The sequence below is a fragment of the Cucurbita pepo genome, chromosome 2 (assembly GCF_057944985.1).
Source record: "Cucurbita pepo subsp. pepo isolate OVF chromosome 2, ASM5794498v1, whole genome shotgun sequence".
In the NCBI taxonomy this organism is placed as follows: Eukaryota; Viridiplantae; Streptophyta; class Magnoliopsida; order Cucurbitales; family Cucurbitaceae; genus Cucurbita; species Cucurbita pepo.
The window spans coordinates 14744386-14756170 of NC_141799.1; the positions used below are offsets into that span (position 1 = coordinate 14744386).

The 11785-nt window shown below is 39.6% G+C and overlaps 2 protein-coding genes across 2 annotated transcripts; one reads left to right on the forward strand and one right to left on the reverse strand.

Annotated features, from left to right (window-relative positions):
* Window positions 1-368: 368 nt before the first annotated feature.
* Window positions 369-7234, reverse strand: LOC111789265 (translocase of chloroplast 159, chloroplastic). Its single transcript, XM_087121515.1, has 2 exons — window positions 2710-7234; window positions 369-618 (listed from the first exon to the last, which is right to left on the reverse strand). Exon 1 carries the CDS (start codon window positions 6988-6990, stop codon window positions 2710-2712), a length of 4281 nt encoding a protein of 1426 aa, XP_086977641.1. The 5' UTR covers window positions 6991-7234; the 3' UTR covers window positions 369-618.
* Window positions 7235-9225: 1991 nt separating this feature from the next.
* Window positions 9226-11431, forward strand: LOC111787670 (Pentatricopeptide repeat (PPR) superfamily protein). The gene has a single exon (XM_023667687.2). It carries the CDS (start codon window positions 9292-9294, stop codon window positions 11122-11124), a length of 1833 nt encoding a protein of 610 aa, XP_023523455.1. The 5' UTR covers window positions 9226-9291; the 3' UTR covers window positions 11125-11431.
* The last annotated feature ends 354 nt before the right edge of the window (window positions 11432-11785 follow it).

An 11785-nucleotide genomic window follows, 5' to 3' on the forward strand; every position in this document is an offset into this window, starting at 1 on the left:
CAATTGACCTCGACAACCATCAACCTCACCACCTGTATGTCGACGAGTTAGATTTCCAAGACTTGTGTACACTCCTAGATATGCTATATCCGAACAAAACTAACAGATGTGCTACAACTTCGAATAAATTTTTCATATGCGTTTTAGCAACGATAGCAAAATCGAACATCTTAATTATGCAATTTGCAAAATTGACACCAACAACCATCAACCTCACCAATTGTCTATCGACTTTGGTCAATCGAGTTAGATTTTCAAGACTTATGTACACTCTTAGATATGATATACCCGAATAAACTAATAGATGTGCTACAACCACGAACAAATTTTACACTAATGTTATTAGCAACTTGTATACTTCAAAACATAACGTTAGTAACCAAAATTTTACCAATGTTGACTTAAAAGTATTATACAATTAAATAAAAAATTATTTGATATAAAGATAGCATGAGCATATAAATCTTCATTAGCTAATTTAATTAGCACACTAATTTCCTGCTAATCATCATTCAATCTAAGAATAAAATTAAGATCGTGAGAATAAGAAGCCTCATTGTAGAAAACTTTAAAAAAAGCAGCTCATGAAGTACTCCTACTCCTATTGTTCTACCATTCCTGCAACACGAACAAACACAATTAATTCAATATCAGAACCATGAACATTTTATTTCTGAATTTTGAAGTGGCTATCAGTAAGAGAAGATGGAAATGCAGGCATGTTTTTACTCTGAACATGTTGTGAATCTGTGATGCAGCCTATCATGAAAATATATATTCACCTAATACGTTTAATAGTTCGTAGTTCAAACTCAACATTGCTTCTAGGGTCAAGGTTCAAATCTTCTTTGTTCTTATTTTCCATCCTTTTCTTCTGTCCATCTAAAAGGAAGTCTAAATACATTGAGGACGTTGGGCCCGAAGGGGGTGGATTGTGAGATCCCACATCGGTTAGAGAGAGAGAACGAAGCGAACGAGCGTCAGTGAGGACGCTGGGCCCCAAAAGGAGGTGGATTGTGAGATCCCACATTAGTTGGGGAGGGAAACGAATAATTCTTTATAAAGGTGTAAAAACCTTTCACTAGCATATACGTTTTAAAAACCTTGAGAAGAAACCCGAAAGAGAAAGCTTAAAAAGAACAATATCTGCTAAGGGTAGGTTTGGGCTATTAGAGTCGAATACTTCCGGGCCTTGGTGGTGGGGGTAAAGCAATTAACTGATCTATCAATGCCTACTCTCTTTGTTCATACTAGGATTTTGCCTTCATGAATACTTTTTCAATGTTATTGAACCCATATCATATCTAGAATGATCATGACCTAAGAAGTAGTGAATGGAGTACTCATCCTCCCGTAGAGGAAGTTAGCATGAGTGAGAAAGTGAGGAGAGTGTTTCACTGGAGAGAAGGGAAATGAAAACCAATGGGTGGGCTTGCAAGAGAGAAAAGAAGGGAGAGGTATTGAAAATGGGTGTGTGTCTTCGCATGCAAGCAAGAGGGAATGTAGCAAATATTGTCCTCTTCGGGCTTTCTCTTTCGGGCTTTCCTTCAAGATTTTTAAAACATGTCTGCTAGAGAGAGGTTTCTACACCCTTATAAAGAATGTTTCGTTCTCCTTCCCAACCAATGTGGGATCTCACAGTGAGCCAATCGGCCTTCATATAAAAAGGGAGAGGAATTTAAATAGAAGTGGTTGCAGGTTAGAGAGAACGAAAATGGGAGGAAAAAGGCCAGGAGGGAATTACAGGAGCATCAGTCGGAGGGAGGATTATATACCTTCCGAAGACAATCCTCCTCCAACCGAGCATCAGTCAAGGGAGGATTATATACCTTCCGACGACAATCCTCCTCCAACCAAGCATCAGTCAAGGGAGGATTATATAACTTCCAACGACAAGCGTCCTCCGGCCAACCAACATCACTTTAGTCAGTTCTGGTAGGGTTGTCCAATGTTTTCAATTTCACTCTTACACGGTAGTAAGGGTTTGAGATGTTAGAAACTTAGTTGTCTAAAAGAGCTGGCTTGACGTGGGTGAAGCTAACAACTTAAGCCCACCACCAGCAGATATTGTCCTCTTCGGGCTTTTCTTTTTGGGTTCTCCCTCAAGATTTTTAAAACGTGTCTGCTAGAGATAGGTTTCCACACCCTTTATAAAGAATATTTCGTTCTCCTCCTCAACCGACGTGGGATCTCAGCTATGACTCATCAGTAATATCAATCACAAAAAAAAAAAAAAAAAGCAAAACTCAAAACAAAAACGAATACATTCACGAAGAACAGAACTGCATAATGCTGCGGGGTAAAGGATTTATACTAGCAAGAAGTCGAAGCATGCGACCGTGCAAGCTTCGTCTGAACTTCAAGAGACAAAAGGTTGGCCTAGTATAAGGTATTTCAGTTTTCAATATTCCAGAACATCTAAAACATGCTAAATTCCCCCCAACATTTCACAGTCAAAAAAGACACCTACAAAGATATCTCAAAGGGGTATGAACCTGCATTTAAAGGATTGGACAATACATTTTCTAGCTATCTCCTCAGTTTTAGATCATACGAAATCAAAAAGAACAACATGAAAGCGAAGATTCAAATCTATAGATCAATAGAATCTGCCTTATTCAGGAAAAATAATAAAACAGACAGTGCTCAATTTATAACCTACGGTTCAATGCCGACAGAATTAACAAAAAGAGATAGATGAAACATAACCTAATAGGTTGAGTAATTTTCAGCAACTCCAGGATGTAGCTTGTTGTAGATAGCCCTGGCAACTGGAAGGATAGCTAGAAGAGCAATCTGAAGTTGGTCAGAACTGCTTGTTCTAACAGAGATCTGTCCACTTAGTTTGTTGTTGATTCCTGCACGAACGGCCATTTTGTAACTTCGTCCAACCGAAAACTGTGACTGAAAGTTTGCCCCCAAAGCCATGTCTCCTCTCCATTTTACAAGAGATAGACCAAGTGATGATTGATCTTGTCCAATTGGGAAGTCGGCCTCTCTGAGCCGCATTTCCAGATTAGCCCCGAATGCAGAATCGCCCTGAGATCGAACGGTGCCAGTGCTACCAACCAATACAACGCGCTTTCCGAGTGTAATCTGATCCTCAACTTTGAATCCCGGACACACGTTCTCTCCTAAGAATGTCACTGATATTCCAGCAGCTGTTTTGTTCCTTCTGAAATTTTTGAATTTCGTCTCTCCTCTGAGGATGTATGCAAGTTGTCTACCAATGTTTTGAATGTCAAAACCTGCCATAGTTGAACCATTTTCTCCATGCTTAGCAGAGACCGAGGAATCTAAGTGGATATTGAATTCCTTTTTGTCCTTGGTGATTTGAACAGCAACAGCAGCAGGGAACCGATTAACAATGGCCATACTGTGTTCAAGATTCACACCATCATACCCACAGTCATGGTCCCAACCATGGGTGTCCAAGACTGGCCTCGCCAGGAACTGAGACGTTGGCTCTAAGAATCGAAATCTGTAAGCCGGATTATCACCATCAAATGAAGGAGGAAGGGCCATGTCAGGTAGAGGAACCTGCACAGCAGCTGGACTGCCATTTTCCTGATCATCGTCCCCCATGTAGCCATAATCATCTACAGTAGGTTGACCCTTCTTCTTGATGTCTCTCATCCTCTTTAATTCCTCTTTCCATTGCTTTTTCTGGAGCAGCTTCACCCTATAATCATATTCCTCAAAATATGCCTTCCTTTGCTCTTTGCTAAGCTTAGCAAGCTGCGATTTTCTGAGCGGCTTGAACGGAGGGAGCTGATCGTACTCATCTTCCTCCTCTTCTTGATCAGAATCAGACAAGTCAACCAAATCGATATCGGAATCACCATTCTCACCAGTTTGATCTGATGAAAGCTTCGGGTGTGCGCGGGATTGCAACAAACTGGACAATAAATATGGAAGAGGAGGTGAGCGAGCACGGAGACCGAAAAGCTTCCTGTGGTCAAATGTCTCTGGAGCTTTTGAAAGATTTCCCACTTCAGCCAGGATTTTAATAGAGAAACATAATAGTAATAACTGGGACCTCCAACTTTGACCATTTGGAAGCACCTTCTGGCCATCTCTATTCTTTCTACAAGAGGGATGGTTTTCAACAAGCGAAACTGGGTTCATTAAAGATGGATTCAGCATACGCAGATCACCAACAGCCTGAGCAACTGTTTGCTGAAGAACATGAGAGCGTTGAGCTACAAACACCTCATAACCCAAAGGGGTACCAGATGGACCATCTGGTGGAGCAGAGGCAGCATGAGTTAGAGTAATGATAGCATTTTTCCAGATGGAAGAACCGAGGTAGCTAGATACCGATCTTAATAATAGCAGATCATTAAGATCTCGGGTTTGGTTATCCAACCGGTCCACATAAAGAACAATATCAGGAGGGTTTTTCTTCATTACATTCTTAATTGAGGATAAAATTCTGTTGTTGATTATACGTTCAGATGAAGATGATCTAAGACCAGGTGTATCAAAAATCCTGATTTTAACACCTTCTACCGTCCCATTAATTTCTTTCACCGTAGTTGTACCAGGCGTAAACGCGTCGATTGAAGATTTATCTTCCCCGAAAATTGAATTTATAGTAGCACTCTTTCCTACACCTGATTTTCCAAGCACAAGTATGTTCAATGAGAAGTTTAAATCTTGCTTTTCTTCTGCTTCAAGCTGAATAGCAGTGTTCTTTGCATTATCGAAGCTAAATAGCTGACCAGTAGACCTACCAGCAACGAGCCCGAAACGATATAGAACCTGTGCTACTAGTGAATCGTCCGGAGAAACACCTAGTCTCTGAACAAGCCTTAAAAAGTTCACCCTTGTCTGCTGTAACTTTTGCAACTTGTTTTTCTCCTCTTCGCTCAATTTATTTTCAGAATCATCCACCACTCTAGGATTTGATGGGGCAAACGAGAGAGGACGGCTTGGGCGGGAAGCGTTTTTTCCAGTTGTAAGTGAGGAGCCGAGACCTGCAGGACGTTCGACGGAGAAAAGCTGGGAGCCATCCTGAGACGTCACGGTGATAGGGCCACCATTTGACCCAGCATCTCTAGCTGCTTTCAGAAGCGCTGCCAAAGCAGCTGAATCGAATAACTCCCTTCCATCATCTTCATCATCCGTGTCGGCTTCATCCGAGTCTGTGACAATCTGGCCATCTATTCTCTGTGAATGATCAATAGAACTCTCTGCACCAGAATGGGAACCACCTCCTGAGGCTCTTTCCAATTCCTGCAAGAATTCTCTAGCAGCTTCAGAACTACCAAAGATCTCACCTTCAATCTCTCCATCTGTAACAGAACCCTCAATAACACCCTCTTCGTCTAAACGACGCTTCTCCCCATTCGCTTCATTCAAAGCTGGTTCGAGTATCTTGGGAGCATCAGAAATTCCCCTATCTTCTACAGAACTTGCCTCCTGAGACGGTTTTTCCTTCCCTGTCTCAGCTGGAGAATCAACGAGGTTCTCAGTTTCTCGTTCTTCATTAACTGTCGAAGCCCCAATTCCATCAGACCGATGATCTTCGACATCCGTAGCCACACAATCTTCCTCTTTTGCAATATCAGCAACAGATATTGCTCTGTCTCCACGAGATGCTGCTTCTTCGGTAGCAACTGCAACACCGAATTCCGGCACCTTATTGTCAATCTCAGAGCTTGAAACCACAGAATTCTTGTCAACAGACTCCTCCACCCCATTATCCAATTTAGCAGCTCCAAGTAACAAATCTACAGTCTCTCTGTTTTCCACATCCTTTATCTTCTCCAGTTTACCAACAGCATCTGTTCTTGATACCAGTGGACTTTCATCCAAGGTTTTGTCAACTCCAACTGCACCAGTAAATTCATCCGCTTGTTCCGAAACCTTGGCGTTTGCTTGATCATCCTGGTCACCCTTGTTGTCGACATCAGAAACAGTATCCGATTTGGTTAGCTGTTCTACATCTTCAGCATCCATCTTGTCATTCAATTTAATCACCCCATCTGCTTGCTTCTCAGCTACAACACTTCCTTCGTCCACAACGGCTTCAACCTCCGAACGAGAACTAGTTTCCGAATGTTTTAACTGCTCTCCATCTTCAGCACCCACCTTGTCATTCAATTCAACCGCCCCATCTGCCTGCTCCTCAGCCACAACCTCCGAGCTTGCTCGGTCACGCAAATCAGCTTTGTCTTCAGAAGAAGAACCAGTTTCCTGTTCTTTTAATTGTTCAACATCTTCATCAACCACCTTCTCATTCGCTTCAATCCCTTTATTTGCCTGCTTCTCAGCCGTCAGACTTTCTTCAATTTGCGGCTGTTTGACTGTCACACCATTCAATTCATCCCCCTCCGCCACCTGCTTACCGCCACTAACAGCTTCCTCAGCCACAGAGCCAACATGCTCAGCTACTAAACTTTCAGACACATTACCCTCTTTTGAGTTCCCCGACAACTCAACTGTTCTTTCTTGCACTTGACTAGCAGCATCACCCAAACTGTTTCCACCGGATTCAAGACTCTCCTCCATTTCCACAGGAAAATCAACCTCCTCGACCTTCTTACTGTCAACAAAATCATCTTCTCCATCCACCATATCATCCATTTCCTCCTCCTCCTCAACGTCAGAATCGACAGAAACCTTCGCAATTGGCCTAACACTGACCGGAGCCGAATAACTCACAAAAGAACTACCATTATCACCCGCTTGGACGGATTTCCCGAGGGTTTCTTCCACAGAATACCCCACAATCGGTCTATCAAAGGCAGATTCAAAATCCTCCTCCTCACTCAAAAAACCTTCATTCTCCGAGCCACCACCATCACTACCTCTCCCATCGCCACCTACACTAGTTTTAATTTCACTAACCTCCATCTTGTCGGAGGGTTTATCGACATGTGAATCAACGGAAGAAGACGTAAAAGACGACGGAGAAGTCGAAGAAGAACCTGAGGAGGCTTCGTTCTGCAGCGACGCTTCTTGAGCGAACTCCTTCGACTCCATCTACAAGAACTGAGTGTATCGGGCAATTAAAACTGGATAATGAAGGAATGAAAACGGAAATTTTATCCACAAGGTCCTGCGCGTTGACAGGAAATTGTGGGGAGCGGCTGAGAGTTGAAGAAGGCTCCGAAAGAGAGATAGAACAATGGAGAAAGATAAGGTTTTATTATGACGGGAAGAACTCTCTCTCTCTCTCTCTCTCTCTCTCTCTCTCTCTCTCTCTCTCTCAGCGCTTCAACAGAGGGCTTGGAGTCGACGAAGAAGAATTTTCTGTTTTTTTTATTTTTTTTTTATTTCTTTTAAATACTTTAATTCCTTCCAAATATTTGAGATTGGAGATTCGAACTCTCGACCAAGAGGTTATAGTTGAATTATTTTCATTTTTACTTTAATATATATATATATATTAAATTTAAAAAAATTGAAAATTTTTAATCCTCGTATAAATATTTCTTTAATTTTATATAGAGTTGGAAAAGAGAACTAAAAAATAAATTAATTTTTTTAAAAAATTAAGAGTGTTTATTAAACTTTTAAATTTATTTTTTAAATAAAGTAATGAGAGTGAAACCGTCTTTTTTTTTTTAAGTGTTATTAAAAATTTTAAGAACTTAAGAATATTTTTTTTAGATAAAATACAAAATTTATAATATTTTTATTAATTTAACGTAGAAAAATAAAATTATTTTCATGTTTTTGTTTAAATCAATATTGTATTATACTAATACATCCATATTTAATGAATTTAAAATATAAAAAAAACAAAAATAATATATATAAGGTATTTTATTAAATTTAAATAATTTCTAACTTGTCATTTTATTTTAAAATTAATATTATTTTACTCATGCCAATACAAAATTAATTTAAAATTAAAAAAAAAATAGTAGAAAATAATATTGAAATAGAAAGTATAATAAGGTGACAAGGCGACAAGATCGTAGGGCTGAGAATGGAGGATGGGAAGATGATGAGATTTCTGTTGGGATTTTTGTCTTATTCGGTGAAATTGTTTTGTTGTTTCTTTTGGTTGTTGCATTTTTGGAGATAACGTTTTCAAAATGGTCCATTCCTTTGGATTTGTTTTATTCCATTGAGATATTGTTTTGTAAGGCATCCTTTGCTTCGGCCCTCATCTAAACATATGTGGTCGTGACTGTCCCTGTTCATTTCCGAACAGATAACATGTTTAGGTTAAACAGTAAAATCCAACGAGATTATTCATTTGATAGACTTATTGTAATACACGGCACGAGATGAGTTAATCGTGATAGGTGTTACGTTGTATGATTGATCGTATGTAAAAAGAGGTGTCTAAGTCGTGACACGATGGAAGGTTACTTGCACAAACAACAAGGTGTTGGATACCAATGCAGTTGCGGTAGGGAGGGGCCGGGAATTATTTAAACTCGAAATTTTGGAGGGGTCATGGCCCCTCTTAAGGTTCAAAATATGTCGAACACCCATCAATTATTTTTGCATGACTTCAACTTTAACTTGTTAGAATGTCTCGAACGAGATTTATGCAGTGATGACACTAACGTAGATGATAGGCTAGTAGTATCTTATGAGCTATACTAGATGTGATAGATAGACAGAGAGTAGAATAATATGATATTATTGTCACATTATTTGACATGCCAAGGATTACTCATGTGGCTTTGTTGAGTCCCGTGAATGTTTCGAGTGTTCGAGAGAAAATATGTAGACTGTTGCTGCCAAAATTCAGATCGGGTAACACAGAAACAGTAAAATTTGTTCGAGAGAGGAAAAGCGTAGCTTGCAAAAGCAAGAGAACCCGTGTTTGTCACGTAAATTCTGATGTTTAAGTTAGCAACGAGAAATTTAGTATTGTAAGAATTTTAGGTTTTTTTTTTTTTTTTTTTTTTGCCATATTTGATCATTGATTTATACGGGTCTTTTATGTTTGTCCTTATAATCTAATTTCACTCGTGAAAATATATAAAATTTTAAATAGAATAAATATAATTTTTTAAAATAATTTTAAGACAAATAATTTTGTCAGTTGAACTATGCTCATAGTTGACGACTTTTTAGGAGTTAATTAGATTAAAAAATTCGAAAATATATAATTAATCGTTAAATTTTTAATTTTGTATTTAGTAATTAAAATTTTATTTTATGTTCTTATTTATTATTTTTATAAAATTTATAGGCTTCTAAATACAAAATAAAAAATAAAAAAAAAATAAAAAATAAAATCATTCCTTTCGCTCTGTATTTGTTTTGAGAAGAAAAGTTGCGGTTAAGGGTCAAACTTGAGAGCCACAACGGTGATGAATGAATATTTTTCATTTTCTTCACGAACTCCAACTCTGCGCCAGACGCCAATCCACAGCAGCCGCCGGGAAGCTCCATTCTCAGATCATCAAAGCCGGCTTCGACAAAGCTGGCCCTCTCCCCAACACCCTTCTAGATGTATACGGCAAATGCGGCCTCATTCCTCAAGCCCTCCAACTGTTCGACGAAATGCCCCACAGAGACCATGTCTCCTGGGCCTCGATTCTCACCGCCCATAACCGAGCCATTCTTCCCCGACGTACCCTTTCAATGCTTAGCATCATGTTTACGCGTGATGGGTTGCAGCCTGATCACTTTGTCTTCGCCTGCATTGTCAGTGCCTGCGCCAGTTTGGGGTATTTGCGGCTTGGTAAGCAAGTTCATGCTCGGTTTATGTTGTCTTCCTTTTGTGATGATGAGGTTGTTAAGTCGTCTTTGATTGATATGTATGCTAAATGTGGGATGCCCGATGATGCTCGTGCTGTTTTTGATTCAATCTTGTTTAAGAATTCTGTTTCTTGGACTGCTATGATTTCTGGTTATGCTAAATCTGGGAGGAAATCTGATGCTATTGAGCTTTTTCAGCGAGTTCCTGTGAGAAACTTGTTCTCTTGGACTGCTTTGATTTCTGGGTTGATTCAAAGTGGGAATGGAATTTACTCGTTTTCTTTGTTTAATGAGATGAGGAGAGAAGGAATTGATGTTGTAGACCCTTTAGTTTTTTCGAGTGTTGTTGGAGCTTGTGCAAATTTGGCTCTTCTGGAACTTGGAAAGCAAATGCATGGCTTGGTTATAGCTATTGGTTTTGAATCTTGTTTGTTTATAAGCAATACACTTGTGGATATGTATGCTAAATGTAGTGACATATTAGCAGCTAAGGATATCTTTTACAAAATGCCACGAAAAGATGTGATTTCTTGGACTTCAATCATAGTTGGGACTGCTCAACATGGGAAAGCAGAGGAGGCATTGAGTTTATATGATGAAATGGTTTTGAGTGGAATAAAGCCAAATGAAGTGACCTTCGTAGGATTACTTTATGCTTGCAGTCATGTTGGTCTAGTTACCAAAGGCCGTGAATTATTTAGGTCTATGACAGCTGATTATAAGATCAATCCTTCTCTCCAGCACTACACATGTTTATTAGATCTCCTGAGTCGCTCAGGACACCTTGAAGAGGCAGAGAATCTACTAAACAAAATGCCATTTAAACCAGATGAGCCTACTTGGGCTTCTCTATTGAGTGCATGCAAGCGACATAATAACATGGAAATGGGAGTTCGAATTGCTGATCATGTCTTGGATTTAAAACCCGAAGATCCTTCGACTTACGTACTCTTGTCGAACGTTTACGCCGGAGCGGGAATGTGGGAAAGTGTTTCAAAGGTGAGAAGGTTGATGAGTTGTATGGAAGTAAGGAAGGAACCAGGTTATAGTAGCATAGACTTTGGAAAGGAGAGCCAAGTATTTCATGCTGGGGAGACTAATCATCCTATGAAGGATGAGATTTTTCATTTACTGAAGGATTTAGATGCTGAAATGAGGAGAAGAGGCTATGTTCCTAACACTAGCTTTGTTTTGCATGACATGGTACAACAAGAGAAGGAGAAGCAGCTGTTTTGGCACAGTGAGAGGTTGGCTATGGCTTATGGACTTCTCAAGGCTGTTCCGGGGACGGTTATTCGAATCGTGAAAAATCTTCGGATTTGTGGAGATTGTCATAATGTTTTGAAATTCACTAGTGATATAGTGAAAAGGGAGATTGTTGTTCGTGATGCCACGAGATATCATCATTTCAAGGACGGGAAATGTTCTTGCAATGATTTTTGGTGACTCTGTGGGATACTCTTCTACTTAGCTCGAGAATTCTCTGGCCGGAAAAAGGTATGAACTGGTGGAGTTTTTAGAAGCACTTTTCTGCATTTTCTGCATCTCTTCCAATTTATTGATAACAAAAGTAGAGAAATGATCAAAATATTTGTGTAACTTAAACCAAAAAGAAGCAATATTGTTGTACAATTGCTCTTATATCTATACAATTTCCTCGCACATCCTTGAATATTTTGTTGTCCCTTTTTATCCTTGGAACAGCTCTTGAGGTCTTCTTCTATTAAGGATCTTTGCCTCTCCTTTAAGAAAATTTTACGGGTTATAATTGGAGATATCATTGTTCTGTTACGGTTTGAACTATTGATTTACGTAATTGGAAGGAACCAATTAAGTTTATGACGAAACCTAAAAAAATTCTAGATTGTGAGATCCCACCTCGGTTGAAGAGGAGAACAAAACATTTTTTATAATGGTGTGAAAAACAATCCCACCTCGGTTGGAGAGGGGAACGAAACATTTTTTATAAGGGTGTGGAAACCTTCCCTAGCAGACGCGTTTTAAAATCGTGAGGTTGATGGCGATACGTAACAGGCCAAAGTGGACAATATCTGCTAGCGGTGGGCTTGGGCTGTTACAAATGGTATCAGAGCTAGACACCAGGCGG